The sequence below is a fragment of the Hemiscyllium ocellatum genome, chromosome 3 (assembly GCF_020745735.1).
Source record: "Hemiscyllium ocellatum isolate sHemOce1 chromosome 3, sHemOce1.pat.X.cur, whole genome shotgun sequence".
NCBI lineage: Eukaryota > Metazoa > Chordata > Chondrichthyes > Orectolobiformes > Hemiscylliidae > Hemiscyllium > Hemiscyllium ocellatum.
In genome coordinates, this window is record NC_083403.1 from 2082682 (window position 1) to 2100850 (window position 18169).

At 52.8% G+C, this 18169-nt stretch overlaps 1 protein-coding gene across 1 annotated transcript in view; it reads left to right on the forward strand.

Moving 5' to 3' along the window:
- Positions 1-3625: 3625 nt before the first annotated feature.
- Positions 3626-18169, forward strand: part of LOC132830166 (calpain-1 catalytic subunit-like) — a 109765-nt gene continuing 95221 nt past the window's right edge. Inside the window, exon 1 of the mRNA XM_060847707.1 lies at positions 3626-3681. Coding sequence (XP_060703690.1) covers positions 3641-3681 — 41 coding nt within the window. The 5' untranslated portion in view covers positions 3626-3640. The remainder of the gene's footprint in view (positions 3682-18169) is intronic.

Sequence of the window (18169 nt, forward strand, 5' to 3'; positions counted from 1 at the left end):
CATATCATTAGTGAGCCACCAGTGAAACACTTCATCAGAGACTCACAAGTGATGTGACCTGGCATGGTCTGAGGACAAACCTACAACCTGAGGCTAAAAACCTTCTCCAAAACCATCAGCGATAGTGCCTGAGCAGGGAGTTGAAGAAGATCAATAGCTCAGATGGATACAGGGAAACAATCCAAGGGCTGGGACTGCAAAGTCCCACAAAAACCCCGGGTCAGAGGTGATGTGGAGGAGCCGGTGTTGGACTGGAGGTGGACAAAGTTTAAAAAGCACACAACACATAGCTACCTGATGAAGGAGCAGCGCTCTGAAACCTAGTGCTTTCAAATAAACCTGTTAGACTGGAACCTGGTGTTGTGGGATTTTTAACCAAGTCAGAGAGACATGGCTCTAAACCAGAGCTTAAAAATGTGTTGCTGGAAAAGCGCAGCAGGTCAGGCAGCATCCAAGGAGCAGGAGAATCAACGTTTCGGGCATAAGCCCTTCTTTATACCCGGAATGTCGATTCTCCTGCTCCTTCGATGCTGCCTGATCTGCTGCGCTTTTCCAGCAACACATTTTTAAGGTCTGATCTCCAGCATCTGCAGTCCTCGCTGTCTCCTCATGCCTCTAAACCAGTCAGGTTCCCATAGCAACGTCCTTTATTTACAGGAAGTGACAGTGTTCAAAGTGAGCGTAAAGTCACCCTGGCAGAGAGAGAGAGAGAGAGAGAGGGGGAGGGGGGAGTAAAGAGGACAGGGAAGGGGTAGGGGGAGAGCAGGAGAGTGACGGTGGTGGAGGGGGAGGGAGAAATGGAGGGAGGGGGAGAGAGGGTGAAAGGGAGAAGGTGAAAGGGGGGATGAGAGAGAGAGAGAGGTGTTGGGGGGGAGTGGGTCAGTGAACACGGAGCGGGGGGGGGGGGGGGAGGCCGGCTGTGAGATGGGACCCAGCAGCTGAGATTTGGATATCCCCAAGGAATGAAAATCACACTGAGGGGAGCAAGTCAGGGACAGTATATAAGGAAAGCGTACAATGTGCTGAAGGTTAGTGGGAAGTCAGAGGTTTGAGAAACCTTGAAAAACCAGTGGACGGTAAGGAAACCAGCAGAAGGGATAGAGGGTGGCATAGAGGGGTAAACAAGCTAGTAACATCAACAAAGGTTAGAAGTTTCTGTTTAAATATGTAAAAGGTTAGAGAGAGGGAAAAGAGGATACGGACTGCGGGAAAGTGAGACTGGAGAGGTAGTAACTGGGAACAAGGAAATAGCGGAGGAACAGAGCTGGGACTTTGCATCAGTTTTCCCAATGGAAGGTACAAACAGCAAAGCAGAATCTTACAGTCAGGGCCAGGGGTGTGTGTAGTGACCATCACTGGGGGGAAGGGCCAGGGGTGAGTGTAGTGACCATCACTGGGGGGAAGGGCCAGGGGTGTGTGTAGTGACCATCACTGGGGGGAAGGGCCAGGGGTGAGTGTAGTGACCATCACTGGGGGGAAGGGCCAGGGGTGAGTGTAGTGACCATCACTGGGGGGAAGGGCCAGGGGTGAGTGTAGTGACCATCACTGGGGGGGAAGGGCCAGGGGTGTGTGTAGTGACCATCACTGGGGGGAAGGGCCAGGGGTGAGTGTAGTGACCATCACTGGGGGGAAGGGCCAGGGGTGAGTGTAGTGACCATCACTGGGGGGAAGGGCCAGGGGTGAGTGTAGTGACCATCACTGGGGGGAAGGGCCAGGGGTGAGTGTAGTGACCATCACTGGGGGGAAGGGCCAGGGGTGAGTGTAGTGACCATCACTGGGGGGAAGGGCCAGGGGTGTGTGTAGTGACCATCACTGGGGGGAAGGGCCAGGGGTGAGTGTAGTGACCATCACTGGGGAGAAGGTGCTGGAGGATCTGAAAGGTCTGATCACCCAGACCAATTGGACTAGGCCCTGGGGAGCCTTCTTACAGAGCACTTCAGAGAACATCTCCGGGACACCCACACCAACCAACCCCACTTCAACTCCCCCTCCCACTCTGCCGAGGACATGGAGGTCCTGGGCCTCCTTCACCGCTGCTCCCTCACCATCTAAAACCTGGAGGAAGAACACCTCATCTTCCGCCTCGGAACACTTCAACCCCAGGGCATCAATGTGGACTTCACCAGTTTCCTCATTTCACCTCCCCCCCCACCTGCCAGCTCTGTACTGCCCTCATGACCTGTTCTACCTGCCAATCTTCCTTCTCACCTATCTGCGCCACCCTCCCCTTTGACCTATCACCTTTACCCCCATCTCCATCCACCTATTGCACTCTCAGCTCCCTTCCCCCCCCAGCCCCACCCCTCCCATTTATCTCTCCACCCTGGAGGTTCCCAGCCTCATTCCTGAGGAAGGGATTTTGCCCGAAACTTCGATTCTCCTGCTCCTTGGATGCTGCCTGACCTGCTGTGCTTTTCCAGCAACACTCTGATCTTGATTCTAACTTCCAGCATCTGCAGTAGCCACTTCTGCCTGGGGAGAGTTGTCAAGGGGAGACCACTGGGGTGCAGGTGCATAGTTTCAGAAAAATAGGATGATGAAGAAGGTGTTTGGTCTGCTTCCTGTCTTTGGTCAGTGCACTGGGTATCGGAGTTGGGAGGTCATGTTGCAGCTGTGCAGGACATTGGTTAGGCCATGTTTGGATTACTGTGTGCTATATCTCTCTGCTGTTGGATGGATGTTGTGAAACTTGAAAGGGTTCAGAAAGGATTTACAAGGATGTTGCCAGGGTTGAAGGATTTGAGCTTTAGGTACAGGCTGAACAGGCTGGGGCTGTTTTCCCTGGAGCGTTGGAGGCTGAGGGGTGACCTTATAGAGGTTTATAAAATCATGAGGGGCATGGATAGGGTAAATAGACAAGGTCTTTTCCCTGGGGTCGGGGAGTCCAGAACTAGAGGGCATAGGTTTAGGGTGAGAGGGGAAAGATATAAAAGAGACCCAAGGGGCAACTGTTTCACACAGAGGGTGGTATGTGTATGGAATGAGCTGCCAGAGGAAGTGGTGGAGGCTGGTACAATTACAACATTTAAGAGGCATTTGGATGGGTATATGAATAGGAAGGGTTTGGAGGTATATGGGCCGGGTGTTGGCAGGTGGGACTAGATTGGGTTGGGATATCTGGTCGGCATGGACAGGTTGGACCAAAGGGTCTGTTTCCACGCTATGACTCGATGACAGTGTGACTACAGCCCAGAGTTCGAGGGAGGTAGCTGAGAGGAGTGTAGAGACATTGGTGCTGATCTTCCAGGGATCACTGAGTCAGGGCCAGTCCCAGAGAATTAGAAAATGACTCATGTAACACCCCTGTTTAAGACAGGAGGGAGGTAGAAGAGAGGAAACTGTAGGCCAGTCAGCCTGACCTTGGTTATTAGGAAGGTTTTAGAGCTGAAAAATGCTGGAAAAGCGCAGCAGGTCAGGCAGCATCCAAGGAGCAGGAGAATTGACGTTTTGGACATAAGCCCTTCATCAGGAAGGTTTTAGAGTCCATTATTAAGGATGTGATGACAGAGTATTTGGAAGTGCAGAGTACAATAAGACAGAGTCAGCGTGCCTTTGTCAGGGGGAGGTCACAACCGACAAATCTGTTTGAGCAAGTTAGACAAGGGAGGGCTAGCGGGAGGGATCGGTTTGGATTTCCAGAATGCCTTGGACAAGGTACCACACGGGAGGCTGCTGGACAAGGTAAGGGCCCATGGTGTTAGGGGCAAGGCCCTGGCATGGAGAGAGGGGATTGGCTGACTGGCTGAAGGCAGAGAGTGGGGGATAAAGGATGGCAGCTGGTGGCTGGTGGAGTTCCATGGGGTCAGTGTTGGGACCACAGCTCCTCCCATTATACATGAACGGTCTGGACATGGGAACTGAGGGCAGTGTGGCTATGTTCCCAGGAGAGACACAGCTAGGTGGAGGGACAGGTCAGGGTGAGGGAGCAGGGAGGCTGCAGAACGACTTGGACAGACCAGGAGAGTGGGCAAGGCAGTGGCAGATGGGATACAACGTGGGAAAGTGAGAGGCTTTACACTTTGGTCGGAAGAATAGAGCGGTGGACCATTCCCTAAACGGGGAAAGGCTTCAGGAATTGAAAGCACAAAGGTCCTTGGGAATCCTGGTTCAGGATTCTCTTCAGGTTAACGGGCAGCTTCAGTTGGCAGGTAGGAAGGCAAATATAATGTTAGTGTGAATTCCCAGAGGGATACAATCCAAGAGCAGGGATGTCCCGCTGAGGCTGCACCAGGCTCCGGTCAGACCACATTGGGAATATTGTCAGCAGTTTGGGGTCCCGTATCTAAGGAAGGGTGTGCTGGTGTTGGAGGGAGGAGGGTCCACAGGGGGTTTACACCAATGATCCTGGGGGTGGAGGGTTGGTCACATGAGGGGCAGCTGAGGACACGGGGTCTGTACTCGATGGGGGTCAGAGGGATGGGGGGAGGGGGATCTGATTGAAACTTCCCGGACCCTGAGAGACCTGGATCGAGTGGTCATGGAGATGATGTTTCTGCTGTCGGAGAGACTGGGACCCGAGGGCACAGCCTCAGGGTGAAGGGACGGAGAGGAGGAGGGATTTCTTCAGCCAGAGGGTGGGGGTGGGGGGAATCTGTGGGACACATTGCTGCAGGGGGCTGTGGGAGGACAACTCACTGAGTGTGTCTGTGACAGAGAGAGAGGTTCTTGATTGGTTAGGGGATGAAGTGTTAGCAGGGGTGTACTTCTGATGCTCTGTAAGGCTCTGCTCAGACCACATTTGGAGTATTGTGCACAGTTTTGGCCTCCATATCTCAGGAAGGATGGACTGGCCCTGGTGCGTGTTCACAAGAATTGTCCCAGGAATGAAAAGATTAAGATATGAGGAATGTTTGAGGACTCTGGGTCTATACTCAATGGAGTTTTGAAGGATGAGGGGAATCTAATTGAAACATACAGATTACTGACTGGCCTGGACAGAGTGGATGTTGGGAGATGTTCCCACTGACAGGAGAGACTGGGACCGAGGGCACAGCCTTAGAGGAACGGGAAGACCCTTTTCGAACAGAGATAAGGAGAGTCTTCCTCAGCCAGAGAGTGGGCAATCTGTGGGATTCACTGTGACAAAAGGCTGGGGGGAGGGGGGGGGCAGGTCATTGATGCTAGGTACTTGAGACTGCGATAGATAGGGTCTTAAGTATCACGGGGATCAAGGGTTATGGGGAGAAAGTGGGAGAATGGTGGACTTGATGGGCTGAATGGCCTAATTTCTACCTCTATGTCTTATGGTCTATGGTCTCATCATGCGATTCCAGTCCCATTAGTTTAAATGGTGCTGCTATTGTGTGACTTTCTGAGAACACAGATTGCATGAGAATGGACGATCGAGTAATAGCAGAACTGACTGTCCTCCAAATGTGGCCGGAGTACACTCTGGTACAGCTACAAACGGCCTTTCGAGCTTCTCCTCTCAATGCCCTGACTGCTGAAGGTGGTACACACACCTCCTTTCCCACCTTCTCCCCCTTGTGTGTCCACTTTCAGGGAGCTCTGGCCTTCCCCCCCTCAATCCCTCTGTATGACAATGCTCCGAAGGATACCCTCCTCTTGCATGGGACCTCCCACAATGCATCAGCTCACACTTGTTCAGGTTAAACTCCATTTCCCAACCCACCTTTCCAACTGATCCAAATCCTGCTGGCTGCTTTGACAACGTTCCTCATGATTCACAACTCGACCAATTAATGTGTTTACTGAAAACTTATAAACAGACCACCAACAGTCCCATCCAAAAATAAACATGAGACAGAGAGACAGTGCTCCAGTCTGATCCATGACAGAGAGAGAGAGAGAGAGAGAGCTTCAGTCTGATCCATGACAGAGAGAGAGAGCTTCAGTCTGATCCATGAGAGAGAGAGAGAGACAGTGCTTCAGTCTGATCCATGACAGAGAGAGAGAGAGAGAGACAGTGCTTCAGTCTGATCCATGACAGAGAGGGAGAGAGCTTCAGTCTGATCCATGAGAGAGAGAGAGGGAGAGAGCTTCAGTCTGATCCATGACAGAGAGAGAGAGAGACAGTGCTTCAGTCTGAATCAGAATGGTGTGTTGTTTCCCTGGTGCCAGGGTCCAGGATGTCTCTGAGAGGGTGCAGAATGTTCTCACGGGGGAGAGGGGCCAGCAGGAGGTCATTGTCCACATTGGAACCAACGACATTGGAAGGAAAAGGATGAGATTCTGAAAGGAGATTACAGAAAGTTAGGCAGAAATTTAAAAAGGAGGTCCTCAAGAGTAGTAATATCTGGATTACTCCCAGTGCGATGAGCTAGTGAGGGCAGGAATAGGTGGATAGAGCAGATGAATGCATTGCTGAGGAGCTGGTGTATGGGAGAGGGATTCACATTTTTGGATCATTGGAATCACTTTTGGGGTAGAAGTGACCTGTACAAGAAGGATGGTTTACACCTAAATTGGAAGGGGACTAATATACTGGCAGGGAGACTTGCTAGAACTGCTTGGGAGGATTTAAACTAGTAAGGTGGGGGGGTGGGACCCAGAGAGACAGTGAGGAAAGAGATCGATCTGAGACGGGTACAGCTGGGAACACAAGTGAGTCAAACAGTCAGGGCAGGCAGGGACAAGGTAGGACTCATAAATTACACTGCATTTATTTCAATGCAAGGGGCCTAACAGGGAAGGCAGATGAACTCAGAACATGGTTAGGGACTGGAATATCATAGCAATTACATGACTCAGGAATGGGCAGGACTGGAAGCTTAATGTTCCAGGATACAAATGCTACAGGAAGGATAGAAAGGGAGGCAAGAGAGGAGGGGGAGGGGCATTTTTGATAAGGGATAGCATTACAGCTGTGCTGAGGGAGGATATTCCCAGAAATACATCCAGGGAAGTTATTTGGGTGGAACTGAGAAATAAGAAAGGGATGATCACCTTATTGGGATTGTATTACAGACCCCCTAATAGTCAGAGAGAAATTGAGAAACAGATTTGTAAGGAGATCTCAGCTATCTGTAAGAATAATAGGGTGGTTATGGTAGGGGATTTTAACTTTCCAAACATCGACTGGGACTGCCACAGTGTTAAGGGTTTAAATGGAGTGGAATTTGTTAAGTGTGTACAAGACAATTTTCTGATTCAGTATGTGGATGTACCTACTAGAGAAGGTGCAAAACTTGACCTACTCTTGGGAAATAAGGCAGGGCAGGTGACTGGGGTGTCAGTGGGGGAACACTTTGGGGCCAGTGATTATAATTCTATTAGATTTAAAATAGTGATGGAAAAGGATAGACCAGATCTAAAAGTTGAAGTTCTAAATTGGGGAAAAGCCAATTTTGACGGTATTAGGCAAGAACTTTCGAAAGCTGATTGGAGGCAGATGTTCGCAGGTAAAGGGACGGCTGGAAAATGGGAAGCCTTCAGAAATGAGATAACAAGAATCCAGAGAAAGTATATTCCTGCCAGGGTGAAAGGGAAGGCTGGTAGGTATAGGGAATGCTGGATGGCTAAAGAAACTGAGGGTTTGGTTAAGAAAAAGAAGGAAGCATATGTCAGGTATAGACAGGATAGATCGAGTGAATCCTTAGAAGATTATAAAGGCAGTAGGAGTATACTTAAGAGGGAAATCAGGAGGGCAAAAAGGGGACATGAGATAGCTTTGGCAAATAGAATTAAGGAGTGTTTACAAAGGGTGTTTACAAATATATTAAGGACAAAAGGGTAACTAGGGAGAGAATAGGGCCCCTCAAAGATCAGCAAGGCAGCCTTTGTGTGGAGCTGCAGAAAATGGGGGAGATACTTAATGAGTATTTTGCATCAGTATTTACTGTGGAAAAGGATATGGAAGATATAGAATGTAGGGAAATAGATGGTGACATCTTACAAAATGTCCAGATTACAGAGGAGGAAGTGCTGGATGTCCTGAAATATATAAAGGTGGATAAATCTCCAGGACCTGATCAGGTGTACCCGAGACCTCTGTGGGAAGCGAGAGAAGTGATTGCTGGGCCTCTTGCTGAGATACTTGTATCATCGATAGTCACAGGTGAGGTGCCAGAAGACTGGAGGTTGGCAAACGTGGTGCCACTGTTTAAGAAGGGCGGTAAGGACAAGCCAGGGAACTATAGACCAGTGAGCCTGACCTCGGTGGTGGGTAAGTTGTTGGAGGGAATCCTGAGGGACAGGATGTACATGTATTTGGAAAGACAAGGACTGATTCGGGATAGTCAACGTGGGAAATCATGTCTCACAAACTTGATTGAGTTTTTTGAAGAAGTAACTTAGAAGATTGATGAGAGCAGAGTAGGGGTCATGATCTAGGTTTAGGGTGAGAGGGGAAAGATATAAAAAAAGACCTGAGGAGCAACTTTTTCACACTGAGGGTGGTACGTGTATGGAATGAGCTGCCAGAGGATGTGATGGAGGCTGGTACAATTACAGCATTTAAAAGGCATCAGGATGGATATATGATAGGAAGGGTTTGGAGGGATATGGGCCGGGTGCTGGCTGGTGGGACTAGATTGGGTTAGGATACCTGGTTGGCATGGATGGGTTGGACCTCAGGGTCTGTTTCTGCGTTGTACATCTCTATGACTCTATGATCCATGAGAGAGAGAGAGGGAGAGTGCTTCAGTCTGACTCATTAGAGAGAGGGAGACAATTCCCCCTCACAAACACTGCATGTCCCAGCACTGATCCTTATGGAACATCACTGGTTACAGACCCTCCACCCTCTCTGACCTGAACAAGCTTGTACCCACCATAGATCCATCAGCCTACCACGAGGGACCTTATCAAATGGTTTAATAAAGTCTATGTTGACCACATCACCGCCCTCAACTGTCATCAATCATCTCCATCACTTCCTCAAAAACGTCAGTCCAATTAGTAAGACGAGAGTTCCCCGTACAAAACCATGCTGACTATCCTGAAAAAGGCCATTCTTTTCCAAATGCAAGTGAATCCTGTCCTGAAGAATCTTCTGCAGTAATTTCCCTAATGTCAGGCTCACCCCCTCCCCCACCCCCAGCCTGTCATTTGATGGAGTTGGATGCTGTTCAGAAGGGCGGGAAAATGACTCGTGGGGCCATAGTCAGAGGGGACTCTATTGTGAGGGGAGGAGATGGGTGGTTCTGTGACCAAACACGGGACTCCAGGATGGTATGTTGCCTCCCAGGTGCTCCGCTCAGGGGTGTCACCCATTGGCTGCAGAGAATTCTAAAAGGGTTGGGTGAACAGACAGCTGTCTGGGTGTATATAGGCACCAACAATTTAGGTAGGAAACGAGATGAGGTCCTGAAAGAAGAATTCAGGGAGTTAGGAGAGAAGTTACAGAGAAGGACCTCAAAAGGTAGTGATCTCGGGATTACTATCAGTGCCAGGTGCTAGCCAGCGTAGAAATGAAAAACTAGGCAGGATGAACACATGGCTTGAGGGATGGTGTAGAAGGGAGGGGTTCAGATTTTTTTGGACATTGGGACTGGTTCTGGGGAAGGCGGGACTATTAAAAAGGGATGGTCTACACCTGAACCAGACCAGAACCAATGTCCTTGGGGGAGTTTTGGCTCCTGCTGTTGGGGAAGTTTTAAACTAATGTGGCAGGGGGCTGGGAACCAGACGGGAAAACAAGTCGGTAGCGAGGTGGAGACTGGAGACTGTAAGGATTATGAAGATAGCATTAATAAGGGGAAGAATAGGCAGGGAACAGGTGAACGCAAAATTCTAGACTAGTGTGGTGCTGGAAAAACACAGCAGATCAGGGCTTTTGCCTGAAATGTCGATTTTCCTGCTCCTCGGATGCTGCCTGACCTGCTGTGCTTTTCCAGCAACACTCTAGCCGAGAATCTGGTTTCCAGCATCTGCAGCCCTTGTTTTTTTTTATAAAGATATTTTTATTAGAAATTTAATATTTTGACAGATTTACAAAAATAAACAGAACTTTCAAGCACAAACATTAATATAAAAATAGATCTTAAATATATAATCATCAAAATTCAAAGGAATGATACTAAAGAAGAAAGAAAAACAATGAAACTCAGTTAACTACTAATCTAATCCACAATTATCCAGAGTGTATAGTTGAGTCACTTACATCCTTCAAACAAGAGAAAATGTTCTCTAATACACTCGTAACAGTATAATAAAAAGAAAACTATTTCCAAACAATAAGAACAAAAAAAATAAAACATGTTTGAATGGAGATCCTCCCCCTTGTTCTCAGGGGGCCTTACTTCCTTTCTAAAGGTCCACCATATAGCCCTTGTTTTTAACAAGGTGAACGCAAAAGAACTGGTGGCGTGAAATCCATCTACTTTAATGCAAGGAGTACAGTGGGTAAGGCAGATGGGCCTAGGGCTTGGATTAGTGCCTGGGAATATAACGTTATTGCAATCACAGAGACTTGGTTGAAGGAAGGGCATGATGATGGGCAACTAAATGTTCCAGGATAGAGATGCTTCAGACAGGACAGGGAGGGAAGTAAAGGGGGGGTGGGTGGAGTTGCATTGCTGGTCAGGGACGATATCACGGCTGTGCTAAAGGAGGACACTATGGCGGTCTTGGGTAGTGAGGCATTATGGGTGGAGCTGAGAAATAAGAAGGGTGCGGTTACATTGTTGGGGCTGTATTACAGCCCTCCCAACAGCGAGGGTGAGGGAGAAGAACAAATAGGGAAACAGATCATGGAAAGGTGTAGAGGCAACAGGGCAGTGGTGATGGGAGACTTTAATTTCCCCAACATTGACTGGGATGCTCTTAGCGTCAGAGTCTGGATGGGGTAGAATTTGTAAGAAGCGTCCAGGAGAGTTTTCTAGAGCAGTACGTCAATAGCCCGACCAGGGAAGGGGCCATATTGGACCTGGTACTGGGGAATGGGCCAGGACAGGGTGGGAGACGTTGTGGTGGGGGATTTCTTTGGGAACAGCGACCACAATTCTGTAAGTTTTGGAATACTCGTAGATAAAGAAGAGAGTGGTCCTGAGGGGAGAGTACGGAACTGGGTCAAGGCCAATTATATCAAAATGAGGCAGGAGCTGGGAAATGTGGATTGGACACAGCTGTTTGAAGGGAAGTTGATATTCGAGATGTAGGAGGGTTTCAAAGATAGGTTAAAGATAGTGCAGGATAGGCATGTCCCGTTGAAGGCAAAGGATAGGAAGGGGCAAGATTCGGGAACCGTGGATGCCAGGAGAAATTGTATAACTAGCCAAGAGGAAAAGGGAAGCGTACATAAGGTCCAGGCAGCTAGGAACAGAATGGGTCCTGGAGGAATATCAGGAGAGTAGGACCAGTCTTAAACAAGGGATCAAGCAGCTAAAAGGGGGTCATGTAATAGCTTTAGTGAGCAGAATTAAGGAGAATCCCAAAGCATTTTAATTCTTCTATAAGCAGCAAGTGGGTAACTAGAGAAAGGATGGCCCTCTAAAGGATAATGAAGGAAGACTGTGTGCCGAACCTGAGAGAGTGGGTGAGATTCTGAATGATTACTTTACATCAGTGTTCACTGAGGAGAGGGACATGATGAATGTTGAGATTAGAGACAGAAGTTTGATTAGTCTGGATCACGTTGACATAAGTAGGGAAGATGTGTTGGGTAGGCTAGAGGTTATTAAGGTGGACAAATCCCCAGGGCCAGATGGGATCTATCCCAGGTTGCTGAGGGAGGCGAGAGAGGAAATAGCTGGGGCCCTGACAGATATCTTTGTGGCATCCTTAAACACAGGTGAGGTGCCGGAGAACTGGAGGGTTGCTCATGTTGTCCCCCTGTACAAGAAGGGTAGTAGGGATATTCCGGGTAACTACAGACCAGTGAGCCTGACGTCAGTGGTGGGAAAGTTGCTGGAGTAGGTACTGAGGGATAGGATCTATTTATATTTAGAAAGGAATGGGCTTATCAGTGATAGGCAACATGGATTTGTGAGGGGGAGATCGTGCCTTACCAACTTAATAGAGGTCTTTGGGGAAGTGAACAAGTTGATAGATGAAGGAAGGGCTGTTGATGTCATATACATGGGCTTTAGTAAGGTGTTTGATAAGGTTCCCCATGGTAGACTAATGGAGAAAGTGAAGTCACATGGTGTGCAGGGTGTTCTAGCTAGGATGGGTAAGGAACTGGCTGAGCAACAGGAGACAGAGAGTAGGAGTTGAAGGGAGTTTCTCGAAATGGAGAAAGGTGACCAGTGGGTGTTCCCCAGGGGTCAGTGTTGGGGTCACTGTTGTTTGTAATATACATAAATGATCTGGAAGAGGGCACTGTTGGTATGAACAGCAAGTTTGCAGATGACACAAAGATTGGTGGAGTAGCAGAAAGCATAAGGGACTGTCAGAGAATACAGGAGGATATAGATAGACTGGAGAGTTGGGTGGAGAATTGGCAGATGGATTTCAATCCAGACAATGTGAGGTGATACATTTAGGCAAGTCTAATTCTAGGGCGAATTATACAATGAATGGAAGAGCCTTGGGAAAAGTTGATGGGCAGAGAGATCTGGGAGTGCAGGTCCATTGTACCCTGAAGGTTGCTGCACAGGTGGATAGAGTGGTCAAGAAGGCATATGGTGTGCTTATCTTCATTGGACGGGGTATTGAGTATAAGAGCTAGCAGGTCATGTTAAAGTTGTACAAGACATTGGTTTGGCCGGATTTAGAATACGGTGTACAGTTCTGGTCGCCACATTACCAAAAGGATGTGGACGCTTTGGAGAGGATGCAGAGAAGGTTTACAAGGATGTTGCCTGGTATGGAAGGTGCTAGCTATGAAGAGAGGTTGAGTAGGTTAGGATTGTTTAGGGGGGACCTGAGTGAGGTTGACAAAATCATGAAAGATATAGACAGGGTAGATAGAGAAAAGCTTTTTCCCAGGGTGAAGGATTCAATAACGACAGATCACGCTTTCAAGGTGAGAGGTGGAAAGTTTAAGGGGGATACACGCGGTAAGTACTTCACACAGAGGGTGGGGGGTGTCTGGAACGCATTGCCAGCAGAGGTGGCAGAGGCAGGCACAGGAGATTCATTTAAGATGCGTCTGGACAGATGCATGAGGAGGTGGGGAGCTGAGGGATACAGATGCTTAGGGATCGGGCGACAGGTTTAGACAGTGGATTTGGATCAGCTGAGGCTTGGAGGGCCGAAGTGCCTGTTCCTGGGCTGTAAATTTTCTGTGTTCTTTGTTCTATCCCCATTGCCCTCCTGAACCTCAGGAACAACGCTGGCTACACTCCAACCTTCCGGGACCTCGCCTGTGGTTCCAGAGGATACAAAGCTCTTTGCTGAGGTTGGAGTAAACGTCTCCCATGCCCCTGTCAGTATTCTGGATTATATCCCAGGGGCCACTGGGGACTCAGCCATCTTCATGTTTTCCCAGCTCCCCCCCCCCCAACAGCGCCATCACCTTAATATTGACAGGCCTTTGAATATTAACATCTCCCTCCCTAATCTGACCATCAGCCCTGTCCTTCCTGGTGAACACCAACGCAGTGTCCTCATTAAGGACCTCACCCACGTCCTCTGGCTCCACACATATTCCCTCCTTTGTCCTCAAGTGGACTCACCCTTTCCCTCCATTTATAGAGACTTTTGATAAGGGAATATATCTGAGGTTCTCGTTGAGAATCAAAGCCAGTGGCGTATTGGGTAATGTGTCGCCATGGAGAGATGGTTGGCTGGTTCACAGGAAGGAGAGAGGAGGAATAAATAGGTCTTTGTCGGGTTGGCAGGATGTCACGAGGGATTTGTCACAGGGATCAGTGCTCTCAGAGTTTGACCATTTATGGGAATGATCTGGATGAAGGGAGCAGAGGTATGCAGCGAAATGTTCTGATGACACACAGCGAAATCAGAAGGTGAGTTGTGAGGGAGACATGAGGAACCGACAGAGGGATAGCGATAGGTTCAGGGTAAGGGCAAAGATCTAGTAATTGGAGTCCAAGGTGGGAAAGTGTGAAGGTGTCCATTGTAGGAGGAAAAATGGAAGGGAAGGAGACCATTTGAACGGTGAGAGGTTGCAGGGCTCAGAGATGCAGAGGGATCTGGGTGTCCGAGTGCATGGGTCCCAGAAGGTGAGTCTGCAGGGACAGCAAGTGACCAGGAAAGCTGGGAGAATGTGCTGGTTTATTGTGAGGGGGAATTGAATCCAAGAGTAGGGAGGTTATCCCTCAGTTCCCCAGGGTATTGGGGAGCCTGCACCTGGATTACTGGGTACAGTACTGGGCAGTGTACTTACAGAAGGATGTTAATGTGAAGGAAGCAGTTCAGAGAAGGGCTGCTGCACTGAGGACTGGAATGGGTGGGTTGTGCTCCGAGGAAAGGTTAGACAGGCTCAGCCCGTACCCTCGGGAGTTGAAACAGTCAGGGGGGCTGACTAGGACCATATAAAATTCTCAGGTGGATGTGGAGAGGAGGGTTCCTCCTCGGGAAGAATCTACAACTCGGGTCATAGTTTAATAATAAAGGAATCACCCATTTAAAACAGAAATAAGGAAACATATCTTTCAGACAGAACTGTAAGTTGTTTGTTCATATATAAAGGATATGAGGGACTAAATGGTTTCATCCTGTTCCACAGAAAAGACATGAAGGGCTGAATGGCCTGTTGCCCTTTTGCTGAATGTGGAGGTGCTGGGTGTTTGGGAGTTCTGGGCTTAGCAGGTTGAGTCTGGGAGCTGGGGCTGGGTATGGGAGTGGGGGATGGGGCCTGGGACTCGGGGATGGGGCCTGGGTCTGGATGATGGGGCTGGGTCTGGGGGATGGGGCCTGGGTCTGGGGGATGGGGCCTGGGACTGGGGGATGGGGCCTGGGACTGGGGGATGGGGCCTGGGACTGGGGGATGGGGCCTGGGACTGGGGGATGGGGCCTGGGACTGGGGGATGGGGCCTGGGTCTGGGGGATGGGGCCTGGGTCTGGGGGATGGGGCCTGGGTCTGGGGGATGGGGCCTGGGCCTGGGGGATGGGGCCTGGGGGATGGGGCCGGGCCTGGGGGATGGGGCCTGGGTCTGGGGGATGGGGCCTGGGCCTGGGGGATGGGGCTGGGTCTGGGGGATGGGGCCTGGGTCTGGGTGATGGGGACTGGGGGATGGGGCCTGGGTCTGGGTGATGGGGCCTGGGACTGGGGGATGGACCTGGGACTAGGGAATGGGGTCTGGGTGTTGGGGCGAGGGACTGGGGGATGGGGCCTAGGTTTGGGGAATGGAACTTGTGTCTTTGGAATACGGCCTGGGTCTGGGTAAAGGCGCCTGGACCTGGGGAATGGGGTCTTGGTGATGGGGCCTGGGACTGGGAAATGGGTCCTGTGTCAGGATCTGGGGAATGAGGGAGGGGTCTGGCTAAAGGAGCCTGGGTCTGAGTGATGGTGCCTGGGCCTGGATCTGCGTGATGGGACCTGGACTGGGTAAATCAACCTGGGTCTGGGTAATGGGGCCTGATTCTATGGGATGGAGTCTGGGTCTGTGGATTGAGGGCTGTTTCTGGGTGATGGGGCCTGGGTCTGGGTGGTGGGGCCCGGGTCTGGGTGGTGGAGCCTGGGTCTGGGTGACCGGGCCGGGGTCTGGGCGATGGGGTCTGGGTCAGGGCGATGGGGCCTGGGTCTGGGTGATGGGCCCTGGGGGATGGGGCCTGGGTCTGGGTGATGGGGCCTGGGTCTGGGTGATGGGGTCTGGGTCTGGGTGATGGGGTCTGGGTCTGGGTGATAGGGTCTGGGTCTGGGTGATGGGGCCTGGGTCTGGGTGATGGGGTCTGGGTCTGGGTGATGGAGCCTGGGTCAGGGTGATGGGGCCTGGGTCAGGGTGATGGGGCCTGGGTCAGGGCGATGGGGCCTGGGTCTGGGTGATGGGCCCTGGGGGATGGGGCCTGGGTCTGGGTGATGGGGCCTGGGTCTGGGTGATGGGGACTGGGTCTGGGTGATGGGGTCTGGGTCTGGGTGATAGGGTCTGGGTCTGGGTGATGGGGCCTGGGTCTGGGTGATGGGGTCTGGGTCTGGGTGATGGAGCCTGGGTCAGGGTGATGGGGCCTGGGTCTGGGTGATGGAGCCTGGGTCTGGGTGATGGGGCCTGGGTCTGGGTGATGGGGCCTGGGTCTGGGTGATGGGCCCTGGGTCTGGGTGATGGGGCCCGGGACTGGGTGATGGGGCCCGGGTCTGGGTGATGGGGCCCGGGTCTGGGTGGTGGAGCCTGGGTCTGGGTGACCGGGCCGGGGTCTGGGCGATGGGTTCTGGGTCTGGGCGATGGGTTCTGGGTCTGGGCGATGGGGTCTGGGTCTGGGCGATGGGGCCTGGGTCAGGGCGATGGGGCCTGGGTCTGGGTGATGGGCCCTGGGGGATGGGGCCTGGGTCTGGGTGATGGGGCCTGGGTCTGGGTGATGGGGTCTGGGTCTGGGTGATGGGGTCTGGGTCTGGGTGATAGGGTCTGGGTCTGGGTGATGGGGCCTGGGTCTGGGGGATAGGGCCTGGGTCTGGGGGATGGGGCCTGGGTCTGGGTCTGGGTGATGGGGCCTGGGTCTGGGTCTGGGTGATGGGGCCTGGGTCTGGGTGATGGGGCCTGGGTCTGGGTGATGGGCCCTGGGTCTGGGTGATGGGGCCTGGGTCTGGGTGATGGGGCCTGGGTCTGGGTGATGGGGCCTGGGTCTGGGTGATGGGGCCTGGGTCTGGGGGATGGGCCCTGGGTCTGGGTGATGGGCCCTGGGTCTGGGTGATGGGACCTGGGTCTGGGTGATGGGACCTGGGTCTGGGTGATGGGACCTGGGTCTGGGTGATGGGGCCTGGGTCTGGGTGATGGGGCCTGGGTCTGGGTGATGGGGTCTGGGTCTGGGTGATGGAGCCTGGGTCTGGGTGATGGAGCCTGGGTCTGGGTCTGGGTGATGGGGCCGGGGTCTGGGTGATGGGGCCTGGGTCTGGGTGATGGGGCCTGGGTCTGGGTGATGGGGCCTGGGACTGGGTGATGGGGCCCGGGTCTGGGTGATGGGGTCTGGGTCTGGGTGATGGGGTCTGGGTCTGGGTGATGGGGCCCGGGTCTGGGTGATGGGGTCTGGGTCTGGGTGATGGGGTCTGGGTCTGGGTGATGGGGCCTGGGTCTGGGTGATGGGCCCTGGGTCTGGGTGATGGGGCCTGGGTCTGGGTGATGGGGCCTGGGTCTGGGTGATGGGGCCTGGGTCTGGGGGATGGGGCCTGGGTCTGGGGGATGGGGCCTGGGTCTGGGTGATGGGGCCTGGGTCTGGGTGATGGGGCCTGGGTCTGGGTGACCGGGCCGGGGTCTGGGCGATGGGGTCTGGGTCTGGGCGATGGGGTCTGGGTCTGGGCGATGGGGCCTGGGTCAGGGCGATGGGGCCTGGGTCAGGGCGATGGGGCCTGGGTCTGGGTGATGGGCCCTGGGGGATGGGGCCTGGGTCTGGGTGATGGGGCCTGGGTCTGGGTGATGGGGTCTGGGTCTGGGTGATGGGGTCTGGGTCTGGGTGATAGGGTCTGGGTCTGGGTGATGGGGCCTGGGTCTGGGTGATGGGGTCTGGGTCTGGGTGATGGAGCCTGGGTCAGGGTGATGGGGCCTGGGTCTGGGTGATGGAGCCTGGGTCTGGGTGATGGGGCCTGGGTCTGGGTGATGGGGCCTGGGTCTGGGTGATGGGCCCTGGGTCTGGGTGATGGGGCCCGGGACTGGGTGATGGGGCCCGGGTCTGGGTGATGGGGCCCGGGTCTGGGTGGTGGAGCCTGGGTCTGGGTGACCGGGCCGGGGTCTGGGCGATGGGTTCTGGGTCTGGGCGATGGGGTCTGGGTCTGGGCGATGGGGCCTGGGTCAGGGCGATGGGGCCTGGGTCTGGGTGATGGGCCCTGGGGGATGGGGCCTGGGTCTGGGTGATGGGGCCTGGGTCTGGGTGATGGGGTCTGGGTCTGGGTGATGGGGTCTGGGTCTGGGTGATAGGGTCTGGGTCTGGGTGATGGGGCCTGGGTCTGGGGGATAGGGCCTGGGTCTGGGGGATGGGGCCTGGGTCTGGGTCTGGGTGATGGGGCCTGGGTCTGGGTCTGGGTGATGGGGCCTGGGTCTGGGTCTGGGTGATGGGGCCTGGGTCTGGGTGATGGGGCCTGGGTCTGGGTGATGGGCCCTGGGTCTGGGTGATGGGGCCTGGGTCTGGGTGATGGGGCCTGGGTCTGGGTGATGGGCCCTGGGTCTGGGTGATGGGCCCTGGGTCTGGGTGATGGGCCCTGGGTCTGGGTGATGGG